At 37.0% G+C, this 27,999-nt stretch overlaps 1 protein-coding gene across 1 annotated transcript in view; it reads left to right on the top strand.

Annotated features, from left to right (window-relative positions):
• hipk3b (homeodomain interacting protein kinase 3b) overlaps positions 1-27,999 on the top strand; it is a 75,894-nt gene that overhangs the window by 7,611 nt on the left and 40,284 nt on the right. Inside the window, exon 2 of the mRNA XM_079874252.1 lies at positions 7,095-8,358. Within this exon, the coding sequence (XP_079730378.1) occupies positions 7,097-8,358 (1,262 nt within the window). The 5' untranslated portion in view covers positions 7,095-7,096. The remainder of the gene's footprint in view (positions 1-7,094; positions 8,359-27,999) is intronic.

Genomic DNA, 27,999 nt, shown 5'->3' with positions numbered 1-27,999 from the left:
ATAACACATTCAAAAATAATTTTATGATAAACATATTACTGTCTTAAGTGAACTCATTTATAGTTATAAACGCAAATAATAATAATAATAATTATTATTATTATTATTATTGTTAGGCTATTACATTTAGGCTACATATTCGAAGACGCTTTTTTTTCCAAAAAAGGAACAAAGCAATTCGTCAAATGTCAGTAGGTCAGACAATAATAATACAGGGCTTAGATTATCACATAAACACAAGATTTTGACACATATCCAAGGGTTTGTGCGGAGTGTGGAGCACGCACTGCATGGCACGGAGGCGCCGGTGCTTTCCTATCAACAGTGTAAACAACTTAAAATACTTTATCATTTCTGGTCATACAGAAAAGAATAATACATAATTCGCAACTACTTTTATTTGTGTAAACTCACAATAACAAGAAAACGTTGTGCTTTTGTAAAATAAAAGAAAACAATCAGAAGCGCTTTCATCATCTCATTGAACTGGAGCACGTCTCAAAAATGAACTGAAACTAAATATAGCCTACCCTACCTATATAAAGCTTGAAATGTCCACTTGTAAACGAACAAATCTGAATCGAAAGCAAACACCATTTGATTATGTAATCCGTATGAAAGGTGCATTTCTCTCTAAAGGCGCATCCGCTTTACAGCGGAGATGGAGATATGTTTGCAGCCGACAGTGATTTAGAAAACACTAGTTTATTAATAAACAATTAAAATGCCTCGTTATTTTTTTCAGACACATTTACTATCATTAGCCTAAATCACCACTCTGTTCCAGAGACATGTGGCTCTTCTCATTCAGCACTGCGAGAAACATGTCATTTCCGGGTTCTAATTTGGCCTTAGAAAACCAGTAAAATCGAAATTTTTTCCATATTAATTTGTGAATATTTTAAATGTTTAATAAAGGGGCAAAAAGTCATAAACAAAAATCTGAAAATACGTCAATATTTATTTTTTTGCGCAGCATTTGGTGTGTACAGTTCAAATTCAAATTTTGGTGTTCACCTTTGCGTTTTAAAAATACAACCATTTTTCGTTTTTCAATTATAGGTTAAAAAAGGAAAAAACGAATAGACGCAAAAATACACAGACCCAAGGTATGCTATAGGCATCAGTGATAAAAAAAGAAAAGATAAAAGAAATGTCATGAAATGAAAAATCATGAAGCTTGAGGAGCGATGTGCTATTATTTGTTTTCTGACCAATTGGATGTAGATTATTCACCTGTCAGGCGATATAAAACAAATATTTAGCCAAGGCCTACGTGTTTTAAAAAATATATTTTTCTAGTATTATACTAGTAAAAATTAACTAGTAAATGCAAAAGGTAATTTAAGAAAGAAAAACCTTAAAGGGGAAGTTCACCTGAAAAGGACGATAAGCACTGTCTGGGAGATTTCTTTTATATATGAACATATAGGCTATAAGTATTCAGTTTAAAGCCTGGCATCCACAATCGTGATGTTCCTCTGTATTCTCTGAACTCTCATAAAATATTATTTAACAGAATTGATCACGTGTCAAGTTAAATTGTAAACATTTAGTTGATTATTGTTTAGCAAGTGTTTGAAACAGGCCTCTTGAAGTAGCCTACTATACATGTGGGAATTGTAAATTATTATCAAATGAACAACTAGTGATTGGTTACACAGTGTCCTAACCAGGCGCACTGTGACACAAGATGAAAGATGTTTTTTCCGCGCTAATCAGAGTTTTTGTCCTAAACAACCATGGCAGCGATAAGTGACGTGCGACTGGGGATTCTATTTTTAGAATGATTTCTATTCAAGAGCGTACAAACCATGTGTCCAGTGTCACTGATAATCTCAGGTTCTGATTATTGCTTTGTGTATCATCTTTGACCATTGCACTCGCATCTCACACAAGAGAGCTGCATGTTTAGAAAGACGTGAAGTGAATAGAAGTTCTTCTTTTAAAAAACATGTCTCGAGACTTTGGGTTTTCTTCCATTCCACAGCTTATCATGTTTTTGAATACAAAAAGTACTGGCGCTTAGGCTCTTTGTATAAAACTATACATAAATACATGTTACTGTTTTGTTCATCCTAATAATCTTTTTTTCTTTTGTGCTGTCACTCAGCCCTGCTATGGCCTCCTCACTTATTTTTCTCAAATAATTTGTTTAGTTGGATTGTGGAATTTTGTCCTGCATTTTTGGACTTCCTTGAAAACAGGGGACTTCAATATAACTTCCTCTTCCCTTTTCTGTGGCTTTTTTTTTTTCTTTTCAAGGAGGAATTCCCCCCCCCCCCCCCCCCCCCCCCAAAAAAAAAAGTAACAAATAAGTTGCATGTCCTTACTAAAGCATTAGGTACGCACTTCACGGCTGTCGCCACCATAATCAAACCTTCTTTACAGGTGATCACATAGGTCTACTTTATTATCATTGTTATATTTTTTTTAATTCCCAAATACATTTAAGCACAAACAGATTTCATTGTTGAGCTCAATCAAGCAAGAAAAGTTGTAGGCTATAGACCTTATGTAGCCCCGCCCCTTTTTCAGCGCTGCGCTTGTTGTCTTTTGACTTTCAGTCTGTATTTTCACAGCGATCTTGCGTATTTATGAATGGACGGCTCGTTTTAAAATCTTCCCAGTCTACTGACATTTGTTAAGACATCTGCTTTAAACATTACAATCCTCATGATAACTTTCGTTAACTTTACATTAAGTAAATCCACTTCAAAAGCTAATTACTCCTGGACAGCAATGCCATAGTTGTTGAGATCTGGAAACATGAGACTGTTGGTGGTTAGAAGTTTAATATAGATCAATCCTTATTAAAGTTACAAAAGCTATTGAGTCAAGAGCAGTGAGCGACTTTTTTCTTTGTCTTTTTGTTTGATTAACATTAAAAACATAGGCGGCAGCAGGACTATTAGACTGTTGTCACTTTAAGACCTAATGCACGGATCCATACTGTTTTTCCATTCTACTGCTCTACTTTTCCATTGTTTAACAAAGTAAACACGCTATAGACAGACGTCTTTAACTGTTGCGCTCACGTCTCGCGTCTTTTGCAGTCGTGTGCATGACACAGCATTCTAAAAACGTTGCGCTCAAGTCCTTGGGTTTTTATTCCATGGACCTGCATCTCGTGCTTTTAACAGCATAAACACATTCTGTGTGAACCGGCCCTAACACATGCGTTTTATTTCTTAACTGTTTACTTTTCACTGAAGACATTACCGACTATGTTTACGAGGATACTCGTCAATATGGGCATTTTGACAATTTTGTGTGAATGTGTCCATTAAAAACACGTGAAAGAGCTTAATTCAGTATTTGTGTGCTGTCTGAGACGTGGCTTTCTGGGCACACACTCGTCCTTCGGATGAGATGTAAAACCAAGGTCCTGACTCTCTGTGGTCATTATAAATTCCATGGCACTTCTCAAGAAAGAGTAGGGGTGTAACCCCGGTGCCCTGGCCACATTCCACCCATTGGCCCTTGCCAATCATGGCCTCTTAATAATCCCCATCCACTGAATTGGCTCTATCACTCTCTCTCCTATCCACCTGTAGCTGGTGTGTGATGCGTTGTACTGCGGCTGCCGTCGCATCATCCAAGTGGATGCTGCACACTGGTGGTGGTTGAGGAGAGATCCCCTGATATGATTGTAAAGCATTTTGGGTGAACAGTAGTACATAGCACTATATAAATGCCTCATTCATTCATTCACTTCGGATGTGTGTTGCGCGCACACAACTTCTCAAACAGCGAGTACCGAATTTACTACTCTTTTTTGTCTTGTGCTTGAATATTTATATAGGCAAGGCTTAAAAACGGATGAAAATGATAAACTTTCTTGACAATGCAGCAGTGGCCAGATTGGGCAAGTGACAGTTCCATCTACTGTTCTAATTCCGAACGTCGTTTACGCTGGCTCCGGGCCATCCTTATTGTCGAGCCCTGAGTACATATTTATTTTATGCTGTCCAACTGCATAGACCTGGCAGTTTAATTATTTTAAAATAATGTACATTAAAGGAATGGGTTTCTTTGGTACTTTTTACGGTAAAAACTCCAAAATCCTGTCCTCACATGGTACAAAAATAATAATAAAGACGATCGAAAACATGGTATTTCCATGGTACTTTTTAAAGAGATGTCATTCTAGTCATTCTTCCTAAACATTTCCTAATTCTTAATTAAACAGTTCAGAAACAGTTCATAATTCTGTAATTAAAAGGATAGTTGCATAAAGATAGCCAGCATAAATTTGTGTAAAACTAAGTTAACAACATGATGATTGTCAAATAACAAATAGCCAGAAATTATAGTAGAATTAGTGTAATTTAGACAACTGAAACTAAAAACATTCAGTGATCATCTGTGATATGATTTGTGTTAACAGCAATATTCGTTTTGGATAATATTTGTTCTTTTTTTTTTCCTTGGAATGGCCTACTTTTTCTTATGTTGTGATTTCTCACATTATACCCTTTCTAACTTTGTTACGCCTCTGTTAGCTGTTTGCACTCTATAGAAAAGTTGCTCTTGAGATTTTTAAGAGTGTTTCAGCCCTTAACTTGAATCCAGTGTTTCCTATACATTGATTATCTGTGGTGGCCCACCACAATATCAACATTGAGCGCCACAAATAGATTTCAGTGCTTCCCATTCATTAATTGGTCTGTAGCGTAGGACTACTCGACTATTACTGTAATGTAGACTGAAACGAGAGGTTTGAGTCCCCTTTAGTTCAGATACAAGTCAAAGCACAGACTTTTTCTTTGTTCAATTTGCACACTGAACAGGAGCTCTTAATTTTGAACTCTCAAAGTGCACCAGATTGATTGATTTAACTTTAAAAAGTACAAAATGGGACCAAGGTCCACCCACCACAGTTTCACAAAATCCTGTGGGAAGCACTGGAATTGGACAAGCCACAAAGTTTGCACTGGATGTCAGCCAAATGAATGTGAAATTGAAAATGTCTTTTCAAAAGTGTGGCCTGCTGCTGAAAATACACTCTTATCTTGTTTCCTTTAGTTAACATTTTTTTTTCCTGGAGTACAAATCAAAGGTAGGTTTGACCCCAGAGCAGAATTCAGTGTAAATAGAGTTCGAGTAGTACCACAACTTTTGACTCAAAGACAGCAGTTAGCTTTGCGTAATGCATTTTTGCATTGACATTAAGTCAATGTGGATAACTAATTATTGGTGTTTGTTTGCTAAGGAAAGCATCACTATTACTGCTTAGGCCTTTATAGACAGTGCTTCCTAAATTTGACATTTATTGAGAATAGCCAAGACATATCCTGGTGTCTCTTTTTTCCCCCACTCTAAGTAATGCTTATTTAGAAACAGCTGTTGCCTCGAGACCTCGATACATGGAAACCGATATGAAACGGTCATTTGAACCTGTGAACAGTTAGTTGTTTCCCCTTTACAGCGTTAATGGAAAGAGCTTTGGTGGGTGTTGGAGGCAGGAACTCAACCTTCTGCTGCAATAGGCCTATGACATTTTCTTGGCTTGTCATTGGCTGCTCAAGGCAGCCTGCTGATTGCTGCTGTAGCATAGGGGCAAAGGTCAAGTATGATGCCAGCCTGATGATGCAAGCCACTGTACTCAATAGGATCAATGACCCTAAGTTGTTTACATTAAGTTCATGGTGGTGTCACAACAAATTGAGGAAAATGCCTCTACAGACATTAGTCATTTTATTAATGATTATTGAATAGAGACCAGGGATGTGAATTTTGAAAGATAAAGACTAATTATTTGATCAGTCTTAGGGACCGTTCACACAGAATGCATTTCTGCGCTAGTTTTTCAATGTAAACACGCTAGACGGACGTATTTAACCATTTTGCTCGCATCTCAAGTCTTTTGCACAAACCAAAAGATTTAAAAGATGAAAAGACCAAGAGATGATTCATTCAGATGCATCACGTGACATGCTCTGACATCTGACATGGGACTGTTTTTTTGTGTGTGTTTTTGACAGTTTTTTACTGGGGTTCTGTTCAGTTGAAGGCCATACATGCTGTGTTATAGGTTTTGATGTGTTTTAGGTGGTTTGTATTGTTGTTGCTAATGATTTGATAAGATATTGTGTCTGTAAATAGTTGTTTCCACTAAAAAATAACTAATTTTTAATAATACAAATCTTTAAAGACTGTTTTCTCAAAATGGCTTTTTTCTCATACTCTGAGCCAGAAATCTCCACTTCAGCAGCACTGACTGAACTAAATTCACTAAACTTTCCAGTTGTATTCCTATCTATATTCTTAAGGTTTTTACAGAGGGGTTTGTTCATATATCATTCAGATTCTGATTTATACAACATTTTATACCTAAAAACGGGGCGATTTTTTTTTTTTTTTTATGGCTATTGACAGTTTTTTCTGATTGATGGAGTGATAAAAAGAGATCCAAAATCCCTTCTGTAAAAAACTTTGACTCTAAAATGTCAACAAAATAAAATGAGAATTTTGAATCTGGCTTTATCCAATGTTCAGATTTCTCTTCTGGAAACATATGCAAATTAGTGCATATTTAATGAGATAATACCTCATTTGCGTATGTAAACATAAATATTCTAAACTTGTAATACAAAAGATATTTGTCTTAATGTCAGTAATCAACTGGGGAAGTTTCATGCTGATATCTATTAATGATTCTTTTTTTTTCCTATTCACCTGGGGTGTCTCCCCTTAACATACAAAGTACATCAGGCATTTCCATGACAACCGTCAGTCAGCCAAGGAGCATAAGCCTCCATTCATTCTTCAGCACCATAGAATTTATTATAATTAATAACCAATATTATTAATAATGTAGGAGGGAGGTTTAGACTAGTCGGCTGCAAAATTTCCGTTTAAACGTTAATGAAATTAGCCGTCACACACATCCTTACACACAACACGGCATTCTCAAAACACGGCGCTCAAGTTAAAACAGCAGAAAGGCGTTCTTTGTGTGAATCCAGTCCTAAATGTAAATTTTTCTTTGAAAATGAAAATGTTACTTTGAAAATGTTACAATTACTGTTTTTTTTTCTTTTTAAACGAAACTGTCGCATGATCTGTATCTGGTTTTCTTGTGTTCGCAGGTATGGCCTCACAAGTCTTGGTCTACCCACCACATGTTTTTCAAACTCAGACAAGTGCCTTTTGTAGTGTGAAGAAACTCAAAGTCGAGCCCAGGAACTGTGTTTACCATGAGAGGGCCTACCCACAGACTTACTTGAATGGTAGAACCCTCGGCATTGCTTACCCGACAAAACTCACCGCTTCGTTGAAGACACAAGATTCTTTGTTTGGCAGACACCACGGGCAGGATTTTCTTTTGCAGACGGCTACTGTACACGGCGTGCGACGTCAGCATACAACCACAGCGACCCAGCAGCAAAAAGGGGGCATCTCCTCTCAGGAAAAGGGGCCAGAGCACAAGGACAAAGGAAGGGGTTGCAGCAGTGGAGCTACAGGGGCAGTTGGAAGGGGTAGGGGAGAGGGAAGCGGCAGTCAAGAAGGAGGTGGAGGACAGGGTGGAGGTAACAGTGAAGGTGGTGGAGGAGAGGACAAAGGTGAACGGAAAAACTGTGGAGGTTTTAACTTGCAAGACAGCTCCCACAGATGCGGGCTGAAACGTAAGAGCGGGGAGCTTGAGAACTTGGGGAGCGCCATGCAGATTGTAGAGGACCTGTCAATGTTACCTGCAATGTTGCAATCAAACGTGGGAAACCCACCGGTTGCAGTGCCAGCGGCGGTCGGTGGAGGGCCTTCAAAGCAAGGTGGAAATTCCAGAAATGGGGATGGAGACTACCAGTTGGTGCAGCATGAGTTGCTTTGCTCGTTGAAGAACACCTATGAGGTATTAGACTTCCTCGGCCGTGGTACTTTCGGCCAGGTTGTGAAATGCTGGAAACGAGGCACCAGTGATATTGTGGCAGTGAAGATCCTGAAGAATCATCCATCATATGCACGACAGGGCCAGATTGAGGTGGGCATCCTGGCCCGCCTCAGCAGTGAGAATGCAGATGAGCATAATCTTGTGCGAGCTTTCGAGTGTTTCCAGCACCGCAGCCACACCTGCCTTGTGTTTGAGATGCTGGAGCAGAACCTGTACGACTTCCTCAAGCAAAACAAATTCAGCCCGCTACCTCTGAAGGTAATCCGTCCCATTCTTCAGCAGGTGGCCATGGCACTCAAAAAATTGAAGGCCATGGGACTGATTCACGCGGACCTAAAGCCTGAGAACATAATGCTGGTGGACCCTGTACGGCAGCCCTACCGAGTTAAAGTCATAGACTTTGGCTCAGCCAGTCACGTCTCCAAAGCAGTCTGCTCAACGTACCTCCAGTCACGGTACTACAGGTATGTACAAACAAAAGACTGAAATAGTCATCAGCTGAAATGTATGATGGTTATCTCACAATGGGCAATTAATTGCACTTATTGCATTAATATGTTGGTCATTATATTGAACGTTAAATTTCTTGAGTTTGGCAGAGTTGTTCTGTTTGGGCATTGATCTCTATTTTCTGTAAAAAATATTCTGAAGCACATCCTTCTTTCTCACCAATAGATCATTGAAAACATTCTAAAATCTCTAGCTGTCTGTGAATGTTATACAACTTAAGTCCTTGTGGAATTACCAGTCAGGAAACGCCACTGATGTAAAACAATTTCCCTTGTGTTCTAAAGCTACGCTGACTCTGTAGAACTATTTGACCCCACAATGCAACAGGCAGGGGCTAAACCATTCTTCTCACATCACCATGGGAAAGGAAGTGATGTTTTGAAAGTACTTTGTAGAACAGGGTAAAAACAACTGGTAATAGATGATTTTTTTTCATAGAGCCCTGTTGCATATCTAATCAAATAATAACTTTTGAATGCAGGGGACCTTTGTAAATATTGTCAACCTCAGTTTGAATGTTGAAATGGTGGCTACATTTGTTTATTTTTATTGTAAGATCATCATGCTCCATCTTGTTTCCTGAATGCATCAAAGGAAATGCCTTGAATGTCACATTGATGTACTGGCAAAATTAAAAACAAACAAAGAATGAACTTTGTCTAACTAAAACTAAAAATATTTTTACATTTAATTTTGTGCAGTGGTAAAACTTGTGGTGGGTAACAAATCTGCTATAATATTATGGGTAAACCTCCTGTCACAAACTTCCATCAATTTAGATCCATGGGTGTCCATCCATTAGATCTGTTTGTTTCTTCACCTCATTTATTCGGCTATCCTGCGCTTTATACAAAGAACAAATGCTGGAACATTCATATAGAGTTTTAAAGTATTGCTGCTACTAGGAGTACATTCTGCAAGTAGTGTGAATTTATCATCTCGAAATTTAAACATGATAGTTTTGATATTTTAATTTAGTTTTGTGTAACTCTTGTGAAAGCATTCAGCACTACTGTTATGGCAGGTAAAACTTTTCATGTGACTGAAGAGCCGTTCTCATTTTAATCAGTACATTGAAGCTAAAGCCCAATTTATACTTCTGCGTCGAACTCACGCCGTAGGTCCGACGCAGAAGTATAAATCAGCCTTAATGCTTGAGAAAATGCGCATTTGATTAGCTGTCAGTTTCGGACTGTGTCCTGCTTGATGACTGGTGTAATCGCATAGGTGTGGGTAACTAATCCACTCAAGCCTCTGCTGTTGCCTGCCGGATTACATCTTAAGTCACAATCTGTTAGGCAGTTTACTTCGCCCCCACTTTTACAGCTGACTATGACCAAGTTGTGAATTTTACACTTCTGCCTCCTTTTTAGTAACTTATGCTCTTATAACTGTTAACATTGAGTTAATAGTAGCATGCCTAATGGAAATTGACTTAAACTGCTATAGCATCTGCAGGTGCTATTATAAAGCAAAACCTTATGATTGCATCACATTCTGTTGTCTTGGTGTAGGTTGCCATCTTTGGAATCTTATTTTCAACCATGTCTCTAAGTAAGTGTAAACATGCCCATGCTTCTGGAAATCATGTCCATCTCAGATGTTTGATTAAACTTTCACACATTTGTGTGATATTTCATGTGTACGTTTGTTCTTCATGCAGTTCTTTGCTCCACATTTCCTTTACGTTCTAACTTTTCCATGGAAAAGTCATAGAGATTCATTGTACAAAAAGTGTGAGAACCCTAAATCTTAAACCACTGAAAGCTAGGCCAACACAGAATGTTTATACTTATTGACTGATATTTTTGGTTTGTGGGGGGAAATCTGTGAAATGAATTCAAACATTGTAAAATGTGTTCAATAATGCTGAAAGTAAGTGTGCGCGATATCATGATATTAGATTCTGAATGATTAAAATGTCTTCACGATCTGCTTTTGAAGAGAGATTGTATAGTATCGTGCTACAGTGCACATTCTATCATTTGCTGCTCTGGTGCTGCCATCCCAACATACTGTACAACGCGACGTACATTCACAGCATGTTTTAGCAACACTGCGGTATTGGTTATGCTCACGTGACATTTCAGTTCTTCACCATGACGAAATGTTATTATCTGCATGCGTTTTAAAGCCTTGCCAGTTAAACTTTCTCACACACAAAAAGCCTGTCACACAGCGCAAGTCTTATTGCACCTAAACTATAAAATACACAAATGGTTTACATAAACAGTCATTTATATCTTAAGTGAATGTAAACCGTTCAGATTTGTGTTAGTAGTATACTAGATACAGTATGTGCATTATGTCTTAAAGTGACAGCAGCCTAATACACCTGCTGCTGTCTGTCATTAATGTTAATCAAACAACAAAATACATAGAGAAAATCACTCACTGCTCTTGACTGAATAATTTCTTTAGCTTTAAGAATCAATGTATATTTAATTCCTTTAGTAAAATCTATAGCCTATAGTTTTTTTATTACATTGTTTATTCAGTTTTTTACTTGAATGATACTGTTACAGTAAATACACCTACTGTAAAAATAGTAAAGCACTGTTTATTTTATTTGTATCTTATTGTATTTGTATAATTATTTGTAATTTGCATCTTTGTTCTTATTTTTAATACCAAAGATAAAATAATGAAATAAAATAAACTGAAATACGATTTTGGTCATATCGCCGCACCTACTTTGGCTTAAATGGTCAGTCATTCTTTTTTCTTTTGTTAGCTTTAAGGTAAAATAGGGAACTTGTTAGGGAAGTTTGGCTCTACTGCTCAGTGACTTGCAAAATAGTCTTTTAAAACCAACATGAAAACGAATCGTCATAAGATTGTGGATCGTGATCCTGTCTGAAAACAAATGATATATTTTGCCACCCCCCCCCCCCCAAACCCCCCCCCCCCCCCTCCTAGCTGAAAGTACTAGCCTATATTTTATTGGTATCTGATTATTGCATTATTGCAGTTAAATTAGGCCAAATATAGCTCACTCCAAAAGGAATGTTTAACAGATATTTTGAAGATAGATGATTTAGATAATTTATGAATCATAACCCGCCAAATTGGCTAGTGACTTTATGCTTTATGCTTTACCCGCCACGGTCAATTTCACAATTAATTTCAAACCCTGTATATGATGATTAAAGGGAAAATTTGTTGATTGGTGTCTGAAGGTTTTTGATCAATTAAAATTGATGTTTATGCATTTTTTTCCCTTCAAGTTTAAAGGCTGATTTTTGCTCCAAAGTGAAAGTTGTTGAAACCAGATCATTAATTGTGGTTTTAAACTACTCTTTATTGTCAAAACATGACAAACACTTCGTGTTTTAACTCTTTACACTTTTTCAGTCATTTTTCCTTAACAAAATAAATATCTTAGTTGAAAAAAGGTTTCTTCTGCAATTGCTAATGGGTGATCTTTTTTCAAGTCATGAAACAGTATTATGTTGCCTAAATTTGATGGCACATATCTTTGGCACAGTTTACAGCAGGCTGCAATATTAATAATGTTACATGTTTTGTGTTTCAGTAGATTGAGTTGACAGTAGTAGTAGCTTGAGTTAGGATGCAGATGTAAATTTAAACAGTAACATCTGTAAAAATTGTAACAACCTCATTTTTATATGGTAAAATTAAAATATTTTGAGTTTTATTAAACAATTGGTCTTCCATAGCATACAATGATTTAGCCTAGATCATGACAACCACAGTAAAAACCACGCATGCATATAGCACCTCACTACAATGGTAAAATGTAACTAAATGGTTTCTATGGTATTTGTATGAAAAGCAGTATCCTAAATATATTTATTATAGAATGTGTAGCCTATCCATTGACAGAAACATACATTAGCCGAACTGTCTATTTTACACATTATTTTCAACACACCATATTATAGATGTCGTCAGATTTAAGATGAACCGCAGTGCAAGTGTGGGTGAAACCATTAAGAATGAGAACTCTTTGGATATGATTATAAATATAATATAAACATGGAATTGCCAAAACACTTGTTCAATACATTTTCTCCACCCTCTAAACCCAAACCTACCCATGTCACGTGAAAGTGATCCAATCTCACCCCCGTTTCTGCTGCTCTAGGGAGAGTTCTCTCAGACTCACTGTGGGGGCTGCACTCTGGAAACTACTACCTAAAATTAGCTGATGGGAGGATGGCCAACTCAGTTTGACTTCTATAGATGGTGAAGTGTGCTGGCAGTCAAAGTGAAATAAGGCAGAGCAAAATACTAGTGATCCCCTTTGCGCTCAGTCAAGGTCACTGTCTTCCAGCGTCAGCTGTTTTGTTGCTTTTAGAAGCGGGAATATAGATAGACAGGAATTTAAAAAGCGGGTGTGTTCCAGCAATCTCAGAAATTTAGCCCCAAACCTTTCATTAAAAATGCAATCAGAATTTTATGAAAATGGCAAACAATTAAATTAAATTGTCAGCAATTTTTTTATTTGCTGAATGTCGAAATTATGTAAATAAGCTCCAAAAAGCACAAAAAAAGCAATAAAAATATAGTCCGTGTGACTTATAATTTGGATATGACATCAATCCTGTCGCGTTAAGTGATGAAAAAGAACTTCTGGAGCCAGTGTATGAGAGACAGGTTCTTCTCATGTTGGTTTTTTTCCATTATAATTTGGCATGAATAGCCATTGACTTGGTATCTCTTTGACCATGTTCTGTTTGAGTTGGAAACTTTAGCCTACCTCATCAATCATTTATCTGCTAACGTTGGCAACATGGCAAACAAGGGCAATCAAATTGTGTCCCGTAAAAATGAACAAAGTAAATTGTCTTATAAATGTAATAATAGTGGGGAAAAAATAATATATTTCATCTAGAGGATCCCCTATATTCTGACATCATCTGCTCTCCTCTGTGAGCTTTAAGGTGGAGTAGTACTATTAAGTTATTGGGTTTTTATAAACATCTGAATGACTGTTCAAGTACGACCAATCCTATCTATGTGTTGTAACCAAAGTCAAAGTTTACAATTCAAAATGTATATATTTTTTTTCCAACCAAACCCATTGTAGTATATCAAGGATTCTTAGTGTTGTCAAGGCCTGTTTGAGATGTGTTATCAAGGATCAGGACTGCAAGGACAGTGGTGGAAAAAGTAGCGTTGTTACTTTAAAAGTGGACATATGATGCTATTTTAAAAGTTCATTATTTTGATTATTGGGTGTAATATAAAAGCTTAACATGCTTAAAGGTTGTGTCAGTGATTTCAGGCCCAAAAATAAATGATCACATTCATCTAATCTTTCCTAACGATCCGCTAGCTGCCCGCCCCATAAGCATGCCGTCAAAAAAACGTGTCTCTGTAGGCAGCCTAGGCTCTGAGATCTGCACACAAAAACAGTTGCTTTCACTACCACTCAAAACCAAAATAAATAGTGTTCCAACCAATCACAGACAGGGGTGGGTGTTGTGATGTTTTCGCGTGCAGCCGTCATAGTCAGCCGTGCACGAGCGCAAAACCTCACAACACCCACCCCTGTCGGTGATTGGTTGGAACACTTTATTTTGGTTTTGAGTGGTTGGTGAAACCACTCAAAACCAGATTGTTTTTGTGTGCAGATCTCAGAGCCTAGGCTGCCTAGAGAGACGCGTTTTTTTACGGCATTCTTATGGGGCGGGTAGCTAGTGGATCGTAAGGAAAGATTAGATGAATGTGATCATTTATGTTTGGCCCTGAAATCACTGATACAACCTATAAATGTTAAAAAAAAAACATTATTTTTCACATTCTGTACATTGCTCCTTTATTCCCAGTCTGCACTGATGTATACAAAGCCCCTCCTTCCGGATAGCTCAGAGTGCTCTGATTGGCCAGCTGACCCAGTGCGTTGTGATTGGCCACCTCAAACGTGTGACGGAAATGTAACGGCCCATAATCACATGCTACAGCTTCCCAAGGCTTCTAAAGCATTTGTAAACACAAAGTTAATAATGTAATAATAATGTTGTCGGTTTTACCGTATTAGTTTGAGCCCGAGTCGGATTCTGAAAATGCTAACTTTGCAAGCACGACTTGAGCAGAACGTTTCAGAGTGCCAAGTAATCTTTGTATAGTCTGTGTTGTACTTTTCCAGGTTCAAGAAGCTGTTGTTTGTAAAATGCACAAGCAATTTTTGGGGTTGAGAACAGCTTTATAAATAAATCTTAAACTCTGAAAGCAAACGCGGTTTTGCATTCGCATGCAAACATACAGCGTCTCCGCTATATATCAACAACACTTTCATTCACTGAAACCTTAGCTTCTTTCTTTGTCTATGCCTTTTGGCGGGCATTATGCTAATATTTCACATTATGATGTGAACGTTTGAGGAAATAATCTCTGGACTTTGATCGAGGCTCTTTAGGCAGATCTAGATCAGTGTTCTCTGTTAGATAGAATACATTGCTTTATGGGGGACTGAGCTTTGTTACTACATATCGTATACATGCACAAACAGATAGCCTACATTACACACTAAAGGAAAACATTAAAACGCATCATGTGACCCCTTTAACCCCTATGTACAATTGTGTTCTGTTACTATGAGCTGTTTTCACTTCAGTAATATAAGATTTGTCATGAAAATGCTATGACCAAAATAATCCAATGAGTAATTTTATTTCACAATAACAATATATCACAAAATAGCTATTTTTGCTTTTAAATAAGGTTTTAATGATATAGTAATTTGATACAATTGTTTCAATATCACAAACTAATACTAAGTAAAAAAAACAACTCTCAAACCTACTGAAGTAAACAGTCAGTGAGACAATAAGTCTGGTAGAACCCAATATTTATTTTTTGCTTGGAATGGTCTTAATGTTTTATATTTGAAGCATATAATTTTTCTTCTTTCTAGGACTACTTGTCTCTACTCTCAGCTAATCTTGTTTGACCTCTACCAACTCAACAGGGAACAGTTTGCAACTTGTTGTTTAGAACTTACTGTTTAGAACTTGGAGTGTCCTTTAATTCAGCATACTGAAAGTAAACCACAGATGTTAGGATTTTATGGGAATCCCTCTCACAAGGTCACAGAGTTAAGAATTCACCCCCTCCTTCTGGGATCATATTCTGTATTAGTCTTTTAGTTGCACTTCCCAGAAGTGATCTCAAAAGAGAATTAGTATGTGACTCAGAAAAAAATACCGCTTATCTTCCTCCATCATTGTAGCTGTAAGCTAGAATAAGAAAATAAAGTGGGTGAATTCATGGATTTAGGTTTTTGTAAAATTTCAGGCCTTTTTTTAAAATTTGAGGGTTTTTTGATGACAGTAAAATATTACTGCAAAATGTTAGTTAGGCCTAGGCTAAATCTTAATGATGCACTTCAGATTAAAGTCCTGTGATGAAAGGGGATTCTGCCTGTTTGTTTGATCTGGGCAGGTTGCCTCAGTTTGCTAATAGTAGAGGTCGACCGATATTATACCGATATTTAGGTTTGACTGTACGTGCCGATAACCGATTAATTGACCGATATTTTTAATGACCGATAACATTAAACAGTTTAATAGTTACATTAAAACATTTTTTTTTTTTTTTTTTTAGCTATAACCTAGAAACGGGTACATTTCATAGGTAACACTTTGCAAGTCCCATTTGTTAACAAGGATGTATTAGCTAGCTTTCATGGACTATATGCATCATGCAATATATTTTTTTTTTTTTTTTTTTTTTTTTTTTTTTTTTTTTACAGCATGTAGGCTATAAATATTTGAGCAAGACGATTGTACCTTGATCGTTCATGTTAGTTCATAGTACATTAAGGTTAACAGATAAAATAAAAAAATAAAACTCAATTTAAAATGTATTAGTAAATTTTGACATTAACAAACTAACAATGGACAACATGTTCTACAACATTTATTAACCTTAGTTAATGCTAAAAATGTCATTAAAATTGCATAAATGTATAGTCTCTCACTTTATTTGATTCTATATTAGAACACTTGATGATTATCTAATCAAAATAACAATATGTATTGCAGTGATAAAAAATAATTGAATCGAATGCGTTACTGATTTGTTTTATGTTTCTGTCTGCTGCATGAACATATCAATGTTGAGAAAGCAATCACGTCACTAGCTTTAAAGATGCAACTTGACCGGCTAATGAATGCATACAAGTGACCAGCTGGATATAAACTAATGCAAATAGATGGTAACAATTGCAACATTAAACATTTGGGTCAGGTTTGCGTGTGTTTTTGTCACATTGTTTTAACCGCTCGAGGTACTAAGGTTAGAGTGATCACCGCCTCGACAACAAACATGCTTCTGTTCCTTCCCTGTTAATTCAGCATCTAGTCAACAAATTAATTACTTTATAATGATATGTCAGTGTGTACTCAGGGTTTTTCCTGGCTCAAAACGAGGTGGAGGTGGTAAAATCCTGATAATGTATTTTAATAATTAGATAATTAAATTTGTATTTTCTGTAGACCATCATAATAGCCTACTGTGTTTCCCACAGTATTTTTGTGGGTGTAGCTCGGTACCTCTAGGTGGGTCCGGGGGCATGCCTCCCGGAAGAAAATTTTGTACATTTTATAAAGATAAATTCATTAATCTGGTGCACTGAGTCACCTGAATCCGCTGTAAAAAAATAAATAATCCACCCGCCAACCGCCCAAACTATGATATTCTTTGATTTTGATTCTATGATATTCTTTGATCTGCATCTGATCATCACATTACAATTATTAAAATTTTCAGTGTTAAGCATGAGTATATGGTAACATATCACACTGAAGTAGGCTGATTTAAAATCAACATTTATTTAAAATAAAAGTTCACGGGCGCAATCGAACAGTGGAAACATAAAAACATAGTACTCCGTCATTTTGTTCATACAGGACATCATTAAAACTGCAAAAAGTGTTTAGCCTACTTATATTTGTGTAAAACACAACATTGTGCTTTTGTCAAACTGTAAACTCTTGTCCAACTGTCACCCAACCAAAATCACACACACACACACACACACACACACACACACACACACACACACACACACACACACACACACACACACACACACACACACACACACACACACACACACACACACACACACACACACACACTCGCTGTTTAAAAGCAAAAATGATCTCATCTTTTGAACATTCATCATATTGCATTGGTTTTCATTTCTTGTCCTAAAACAGAGCACTAATCTGTTTATTTTGAAGTTACACATTCTACATTGATTAAAAAATAAAATCAAATGTGTTTTTAATGGTAGTATTATTTTATACAGAAATAAATTATTTATAATTCAGATGAGAATAACGTTAAAGTTAATTAAAATTTTAAGGAAACAAATATATTGATTTGAAATATAGCAAATTAATTTTAAATTCATTCAGGTACAATTACCAACCATATCTCAAGGTCTTTTGAATTAAGGGTGGCAATCTTTCATTATCAACTTGTTGTGGACTATATACTGGAGAAGTATTTGTTCTCCATTTGAGTGAGATGTTTTTATGTGGCTAATTAAGCAAAGTGCTTCCATATATTTTATTATTAGTAGTATTAGTTCAAGAATAAAATAAAAATATCGGATTGATATCGGTATCAGCAAATAGCCAAAGCTGCGGCATCGGTATCGTATCGGAAGTGAAAAAGTGGTATCGGGACATCCCTAGTTTCACTACATCACTGTTGGAAAACACTCTTATCAGAATATATATTTTTTTACTTTTATGAAGGTATTTTTTCCCTAATTTTATTTAACGTATGCTCCATCTTTAATTTCAAATTCTTAAATTTGATCAATACATTCAATTAGAATAAGACGACACTAGGCTGTTACAAATCAAATTAAAGAATTTACAATGAAAAATTACAACTGTATTATGAGTGTTTTTAATTTTTTTTTTTATATACAAATAAGGAATGTTGAAAAGAATGATACATTGAAACTAAACCGCCAGTAGGTGGCGGCAGGTGACCGTCTTAATGAGCGAGTCATTGAGTCATTCATTTAAACGGCTGATTTATTCAGAATGAGGCAGTTTATGAATGGGCAATTGAATCTTTGACTCAACCGATCATTCAAAACGCCGAATCATTCAGTAATGAAACACGACTGAGTGTTCCTGTGAGATGCGCTATGGTTCTGCTGTGGTCTTTGTTTGTTTGGAACTATTTTTGCTGCTGAAACAGAACAAAAACAGTCATTGCATCTAAAATGTAAGTGACTTAATTTTAACTATTTGTTTATTGAACTGTTATAAAATCAGTGTCTCGGTTTCAATCGTGATTGTATTCAGGAAAACAGCACTCTGGTCATGTGATGTTTCGCGAGCCAACAGCGCAACTTTGTGACTGTCTAGTCCTACATTAGGTAGGTAGGCCTGTATTATTATCAACTATAGGCTATCAATCGCCACTTACATTAAATGAGATAAAATCAGAATCATCCTCACGTTTTCAGTGATTCCCTAGTTGTTTTTTATTTTATTTTTTTATATTAAAAGTTGTTTTAATTTGTCCGGTTCGAGCAAGTACAATTCTCTTTTACTTGTCCCTTCAAAAAACACACGTGTCCCGGACAAGCGTTTATGTCGAGCCCTGATATGTTTTCCTCGATTGGTTTTCCCTGAAGAGAATTACGTTGTTGAAAACGAAAGTAAAAGAGTGATGCACGTTCATTGCGTTTTACCGTGATGAGGGTTCCGTGTCTTTAATAAACTCAACACATTATAATTATTTATCTGTCATCCACCCTTGATTAAATGGAATGTTATGTTTTTATTACTTGGCCCGCCCGACCCGCAGATTATGATCCGTGCAGCACTATCGGCAAACTATACGGTTTGAGAATGGACACAGGCTGGGAACCCGCAACAGAACCGTCAAGGGGGAAAAAGTGTATCTGAGCATGTGACTGTCTGTCCGAGTTTTGTCGAGAGCAGGAGGCGGCACGAAATTTGACGGAGGTGGCCGCCTCGTAATTCTCTATGCAGGAAAAACCCTGGTGCTTTAGTGTTCTGTATTCATACCGGTTCGCTGTCAGTGTTTTAAATGCGCATCTGAAGTGTCAGCGCTCTCCATGAAGCGTGTTCTCTCCGTGCTGCGCTGCCTCACGTGTTAATGTAAACAACTCAGCCAGTGACAGTTTTATTCCACCTCTAGAGGCCGCTCTCGCTCTTTGTAATGACAGCGCACTCTTCTCAGCCGCTCTAGCAACGGACGCAAGCCGTAAAAACTATCGGTATGGATTTTTGCCGATAACGATAGTTCCACCAATCAACTATCGGTACCGATAAATTGGCAAAACCGATGAATCGTTTGACCTCTTTCTAATGAAATAGTGTCCATGTTGAGCCATGCTGGAGACATGAAGGGTATGTTTGTCTTGGATCTGATCAAAATGCAGTAGATCTGGCATTGGTTTGAGTTTGAAGAAGATGCTCCAGGTGTTTTTTTCTTTTCTTTTTTTTTCTTCTTTATCTTCATATAGATCAACCTGCTTTCTGGAAACTTTACCGAATTCATCTGGAGGGAGTCTTGTTTGGTGTCCTATACACTTCCACTGAAAGACTTTTTCATGACAGAGTACCCGGGAATTTCCTTTGGTCTCTGCGGAATACTTTCCCGGCAGGGCTGCCATCTAGTTCAAACCTGTCTGTGAGACTCACTGTATTATCAACCAATAGGTTTCATATTGCATTTTTTTTGTGTAATTACATCAAAACATTTTCAACCTCCTAAGAATTTGTGGTGTCTGTCTCACTGCGATAATGGTTATAAGGTTGATCTTTATAGGGCTTTGAACATGACAATTAGTGTGTTTGGTTTCAAAAGTTCTTTATTATCCTCAGGTACCACACCTCCTTGTGAGATTTTAGCTTGCCATTTCTTTTTCTTCTAAATATATTTTCATAAGCTTATTGCTTTAAAAAGTGTGAGCTTTGTGGAAGAGTAGCATACTCTTATGATGTTTTCATTTGAAAGAGCTTCTGTGGTTGCTGGTTACTGTCAGCCTTGGTGACATTGATAAGCGCTTTACCAAGAGAAAACTTAACATTAGAATGAGCATGGACATTTCCTTAGTTTATACACCCACACAAGGTTCATGCCGCCTAGCTACTTATCAGGGATCATGTTGAATTAACTCATGGGCGTTTGGTTTCACAGATTGCACGTTAAGACCTCAAAATACTGGGTTTCACATTCATGCGAGAGGGCCAAAACAAGTGAGACCACTGATTGTGTAAAGACAAGGTTGTCAAGGTTCATCTTACTGTTCACTTTTGAAGTGTAAGTTCAGACAAAAATGCAGATTGTATAATTTCTTAACCCTCATGTTGTTTGAAAGATGTATCATTTTCTTCTGTGGAACTAAAAAGAATAATTCAGTGAATATATGGCTATTCCACTTTTTCCACAATTAGGCCTAGACCACCAGCATCCAGTGTTGATGTTTAGTAAACACACATGCCACCATCTAAAAATAATTTTGAGTTTCTTTATGGTGGAGTTTTTATCAGAATGAGAAAATGTATAAAATTATAAAAAGTAATATATTAAATATATAGGCCTAAAAGCAGTTTTTGTTTACATTTTATTGCATTACATGTATTGCAATTACATTTAAAAAATAAAAGCAGTTTTTATATTTCCGCTAAATAGACTCCATGGACTTTGAGTCTTATTATTCATTTATTACTTTGACTTTGCTTTTCATTACCAGACTTCAGTAAATATTCTGGGAACAGGCCCACAGGTGCTGTATAGCTACTGTATGATAGGGCAGAAGCACGTTTCCTTGCCTGTCTCACTGCTGGGTTAATGAAAAGTAAGCCTGTGAGGCAAGAGGATATTTTGAATGCCAATACAAAAATAGTTGTGCACTGATGGCATCATATAGGCCATACTATGCATGGAGCTGAATTTAGATCAGCATTCAGTTTGAGCTTCCTCTCTTATGACATGAATGTTCTTAATTTTATCCGATGTTATTTCTGGTTTAAACATGTAGCTGTTGCCAAAATATTGATCATAGTTAAAAATGGCACATTTTTAGGATTGTTGCACTTTTTTCCCCCCTTTCTGCTTATTTTAATAATTTTTTCAACACATTTTCAAATTTTAAAACATTCTATGATTATTTTTTTTAATATTTACTGGTACTTTGAAGTCTGATTGGTTGGCTGAGACAGCAGTTAGACATTGTATATGGGCACAATGTGTGTGTTCATTTAAACTGCAATGTGTGGCCAATAATGAATAATGATTTTCTTTAAGTAAATTATAATTATTTGGCTATATTTTATTTTTAACCACTTCCTCACCCTTGAAAAACACTGAGTGCCACTGCTTGAAAGTGCTTGAATTACACTCTTAAAAATCTGTACGAACCCTGTGTTGTCTAGCTTTTCCTTGGATTCTTAACTACTGTTCTTGTTCATTTGAACCTGAAACTTTCAAGACTTGTTTTTATATTTATCAGACTGTTGTTTACACCAGTGGTTCACAACCTGGGGTCTGGGGGTGTCTGCACGGGAGTTAAAAACCTGTATCCCAGTGCTCTTTGGATGTAGCAAAAATGCGACTCATAAAAAACGTATCAAGCCAAGGCACGCGACAAAATGGATGCAAAATATCTTTCATTTCTAAAGTAAAATAAAACTGTTACAAGGTGTGTAATTCAAACCACTTCACTTTATTAAATGACTCCCAACACATAAACATTTACAATAGATGCTCTTCAGTCCGCATAAAGCCCAAAGTTTACTTCGGCCGTCCGTGTCCCACAACGGTCCGTGCACTTGTCTGTGTGACGCCAAAAGAGTTTAGTTTGAAAGGATTGCACTTGAATTGAGTGCAGTGCGCGAGACGAAGCGGAGCGTGGAAAATGAAGTATACCCGGGCCTTAATTGTGCAGCTCTCCTTCGACTATCTTCAGAACTCTTTTCTCACAAAAATGTATTCTTTTCATTAAATCTTTACGTAAAGGGTTGCGAGATATATCACAAAAATCAACCACATCCATGTAGCCTATTGTGCCCTCCAAAAATACCCATTTTCATTACTGTATGCAATCACTCTGGGCAGATATTTTCACTACCGTGATTATTTAGTGCCGCCCCTCAGAGACAGATCAGATATATGGATGGAGATGCCGTTAATAGATTGGCTCTCACCTGTTTATGAGGGAGAGACGATATATGAGAACTGCAGTGGATCATCACCCTGCGGCTGGTGCAGTTTGAACTGCTTTATGCATGGAGACGCCGGGAAGCTCTCTGAATTCCTTTGTTTGATGTAAGGATCTTGTAGTAGGAGGCTTAGCCTAATGCAGGTTTTTTTTTTTTTTTTTACTGAGTGTTATGCATGTCTAACATTGATGCACATTAGTTCCCCACATACAGTAAAAGTATAGCTTGAGATGAATCGTACAATGTGTTCTTCCTTTTTTATTCAAACTTTAGTTGGATGTCATGCTACATAGGCCGCCACATTCCTAGGCAGCATCCGAACCGAAATTGAACCTCTTTTATGACCGTGTTGAAACTGTTCTCAGTCAGGTTTTTTTTTCTGTCTTTTTTTTTTTACTACGCAAGGGTATGCCTATGCAGTGCATGTGAAATTTCATCATCAGTAAAGATGTGTACTGTACTTGCACAGTCCGAATTCTCTAATATCTCTGTGAGCTGAGCGTACAGATTATGCACAAGTTAGTTGGTTGACAAGCAAATCTCAACAGTGCAAGCTTTTCACTTGCATTTGCCACTAAAAAAAAGCTGTGTGCAAACTGTGGATCCTTAAAAAGTCTAAAAACATAAAGAACATAAAGTCTTAATGTTTTAATGTCTTAATAGCTGCGTTTCCACTGTCTTGCCAGTGTGAGCCAGGGCTTTAAACGGGCCATGCCGGGCTAATAGCCTCGGGCCAGTAGCACCGGGCCCAAAATCTGCTGCGTTTCCACTGTCGGGCCAGAAGCTCCACAGCGCTTCACTAAAACACACCCGTAACATGCCTCTCTGGAACAACGTAACACTAACCCATCATTTCACCAACAAATGGAAGTTTTATCAGAAAACTAATCAGGAAGAAAACACTGGAAACAGCGTGATCGCAAATCAAACATGATAAAAGCGACTGTTTGCTGCCATTTTTATTGTTTACTTGAATATTTAAAGCCCAAAAAATGGATGTTTTACCACATATTTACAATAAAAAGTGATACATTGACCATAATGAATTAATTTGTGTCAAAATTGCACGCTAGTCACACAGAAATAAAGTGCTTTACCGTTAGGTCTATTTCACAAAAGAAAGAGGACACACTTACTTATTCAGTCGAGGCTGTTTCTGTTTATTTGGTAGTTACAGGACATATGTACATCACATTGAGAAAGAATGATCATTTCTACAAATATGCCACCAAAAATACGACCTGATGAGCTTTAGCACTCGTTCCCAGTAGGCTACATTTAGCCTATATTTTCATTCAGAGAAACAGAGGAAGCTCCCGAAAAGACAGTAGCTTTATTTTATGATAGTCCAGTAGAAAGAGACGAGACGTAGGCTACTGACAGATAAAATAGAAACAGGATTGTGATAGCCTTTATGATTTGTCTGATTTTGTGTATACTATGGTTTTGCATCGCGTATAAATATTTCTACCTTTTACGGTGATCAGAATCCATATCGGATCCCAAACAGAAGGCATTGAAATATGAAAGTGAGTTTTGAGGTAAATTATTTTAAAAGTCTTTAATGCTGACAGAATCATCCAGCGCTGCCGTCTCCAGACTCAGGTAAACTCCGCCTCTGTTCTTAACCACTCCTCTAGCCCGAACTGGCCCGCTTTGGCCCAAGGTATTTGACGGGCAAGAAAATCCTGGCCGTTGGCCCCGAGTAAGCCCCGATCAAGCCCCGTGACAGTGGAAACGCTACTGGCCCTGGCACGCACTAGCATGCCCTGCTCTGGCCTGACAGTGGAAGAGGTCTTAAAGGGTGGTAAATATTTTTTTTTGTGCAAACAAAGCACTCATGTTGCTTCATAAAATTCAGGTTAAACCACTGGAGTCACATGGATTAGGCTACTTTAATGATGTCATTCCTATCGTTCTGGGCCTTGATGTCATTCCTATCGTTCTGGGCCTTGAATGTGTAAGTTGTGTTGGATCTCTAAGGAGGGACAGAAAGCTCTTAGCCTGACGTCGTCATACTCAGATTCTAGTCAGAATGTGAGTCTGATACTGCTCCATTGGGCTGTGATTAAGGGGCGTGTTTCAACCGAACCAGGAAGGAAAATGCCTCTGCACTCAATTGGATAGACCTACAACCAATCAGAGCAACGGAGTAAGTGACGTATGTTCTTCATTCATCTTTACGATCGACAAATGCCTTGATCACGGTTCTCTGTTCCTCTTTTCAAATTAATGCGCTGTCGATATCTTCTATAACAGACGCGATGGCGGAATCTACTCATGATGTTTCATAAACAAAGTTCGGGAGGAGTAAATAATCAATCCAATCAACTTGTCATCAAACAATTAGCCTACCATGTCTACCCTATCAGCATGAGAGGAAGCATATATTTATTCACTCTGTCAACTCACCTAACATTCCTTGACAGTTTTCAGCATCCCTCCACTCACTCTCGGCTTGTTCTTCCACAGCCTGGAATACGGTATATTTGGCGTGCTGTCTGAGGAGAGGACAGCACGTGTTGCTTTGAGCACATCATTCTGCGCCCGCGATGCGCATACGCGCTTTGTGCGCTCTGTTTTGAAGCGTTTCATATTTTCATAGTTTTGCGCACTGAAAGATTATTAAAAGCCTATATTTTTGTATACCTAGCCTGCACAATACATTTAAAATAAGCATAATTTAATTGTATGTTATTTCTGTGTAGTGTAGTGTAGGCTATATAAATATACACACTTCTGAATTCTTGACATTCATATATAAATATAAAATTGTGAAATGTATGATTGCCTGATTGAATTTTATTAGAGTACTAATAGTAATTTGTTTTTATTAACATGTTTAGATTTGATAAAATTACTGTGCAGATTTTTTCAAGAATTACTTTTTGCTGCTGATTTATACACTCACTAAGTTTAATAAAAATACATAATAATAAATTTATGTAATATTTAAAGGTGTTAACTGTAATCTTACACTGCAAAATGATCACTTACAAAGGATTAAATTCTTCACAATTATGTAAGTATCTGTATATTTGCCGCGGGGCGAGGGCTTCGATAACCTCTCTCCTTTTTTTTGTGGGGGGGTCTCAGTATATTTTCCTGCTTTTTTGTCCTTAGCCAATCACATGCCTACTTGACAGGTGGATGATTACGTTACTGTTGATCATCTGTCCATCATCATATAAAGCCCGCCCTGACAATTTGATTGGTCCCTTTTGTTCAGGCATAATAGATCCTCAACGGATCAAGTCCAGACCGAACTTCCCGACCAAAAAATGTTGTGGGCGGGGCTAAGTTCGGCTGGCATCCAGGCTAGAAAGCTCTCGGATTTCATTAAAAATTATCTTTATTTGTGTTTCCGAAGATCTTACGGATGTGAAACGACACAAGGGTCAGTAATTAATGGCATAATTTTCATTTTTATATATATATTTTTTTGAAGATAATTTAAAGAATGTTGGTAACCGGACTGTTAACGGCACCCATTGACTTCCATAGTAGGAAAGAATACTATGGAAGACAATGGGTTCTGTAAATTGTCTGCTTACTGACATTCTTCAAAATATCTTATTTTGTGTTCAACAGAAGAAATAAACTCATAGGCCTACAGGTTTGGCCAACAATCCCTTTAAATTTGGGGGTGGGAAATGCAACCTAATGTGATTATTAAATTACAAGAAACTATGATTTTATTAAATGAGTGCTGGACAGTAGAAACAATGTATGGCCCTCAGGTGTACGCATGAACTTAGCATTCATGCCAAAACTGATATTTTGTGCGTAATGTCGGCATGAAATAAAAATTTACCCCATTTACTTTGTTAGTGCACATAACTATACACATAACATAACTGTCTTGTGGTGAACAATTCATCTGTGCAAGTTGATTCACAAAAAAAAAAAAAAAAAAAAAAAAAAAAAACTTTTGTCTTTTGTAATCTTTAATAAAAATTCGAAAATGCACTTCCCCTGTAGTTTCTGGTGTTTCTGATGACGTCAGTTTGACGGCTTGGGTTTTATTGGTGTTAGCATGTTGCTAAACTAATGTCTTGGTTTTCCTGTAATTTCATGCCTAAAAATGTTGCCTATGTTGTCAGGTCACTGTTTTTAGACCGACTACTTAAGGACAAACACTTCTGTTATTGAAAATAAGCTCTGAGTAACAGTAATCTGTCAGACAGACTTACTGAGGTGAGTGCTGACTGGAGCAGCACCTCGATCTCACATGGAGAGACCTTAATGCCATTCAATGAGATCACATGGTGATTCGTTGCTAAGGAGTCACAGGGCTTCCTGTGTCACCATGTCTACATTGTCTGACCTGGTAACCCCACGTGAGACCTATCCTACCCTAAACTAACATACCTTACCTTACATGCTAACATACATTGCCTTAGCCTTTACAAAAGCAAAATTTTTTTAGATATATAGTTGTGCGTTGTAATTTAATTTAATTACATTTTTTTTTTTAAACAGGCTCTTTGGTGTGCTGGTGACTGAAATGTTGTAGGTTTAAGGTTGATTAATTGAAGACTAATTTCTTATTTATTTAAATACAAATGTTTTGTTTACTCATATTTTTCCTTTATATTGTGCACCCATTTTTTGGTTGGGTAAAAATGATATTTATCCAAGATTAATCTTGTAAATTATGCCTTTTTTTACAGTTAATGCGCTAATATTCGCTAACATATTATTTGTAGTTTGAGCTCCTGTCCTGCTGAAGTCAGAGTCTGTGCTGAATAGGTTCATGAACCTCTGTCACTCATCGCATCAGTTTTATGGTCTTGCACTGTACAAATGGGAAAGAGTGTTCTAAATTTCATGATTGTGTGCCCCTCACATTAAAAATTAAAAATTAAATTGTCCATGTGAGTAACCTTTTCCAGGCAGTTCTATGTACTTTTTGTTTCTCTGCCCAGTGCTGTAGAGTATGTTTGTAAAATTAACCAAGTCAGTTAATATAAAATGTAATATACTTTGCAAATGCATGTTAGATCTTATTGTGAATGTTTTTTTTTTGTTTTTTTTTGCCTCATCGTTTTTTATGAAATTGTTATAACTGTATGTTCAATCACTTTTTAAAGGGGTCATGAACTGCATTTTTTTGTTGTTTTCTGAGGTGCGCTTAAGTCAGTATGATTTTTACATCAAAAATGGTCATAATTTAGGAATAAAAGGCCATTTTCTACCCTGATTTGAGCCATCTGATTTGAGCAACTGATTTACCAAAGAATCCTCAGTGAAATGTACCGAACAAACAAATAATGCTCAACTGAGACATTCACATAGTTGAAAATAAAGAACCACTTCCCTAGCAGTGGGATCCATTGGAAGATAATGTTACTTTTAGTCTAGTGATCAGTGAAAGCTGTTTTTGGACTAATGAGGAAG

This window comes from Squalius cephalus (genome assembly GCF_949319135.1).
Source record: "Squalius cephalus genome assembly, chromosome: 6".
Lineage (NCBI taxonomy): Eukaryota > Metazoa > Chordata > Actinopteri > Cypriniformes > Leuciscidae > Squalius > Squalius cephalus.
This window is presented reverse-complemented; position numbering and strand designations above follow the sequence as displayed.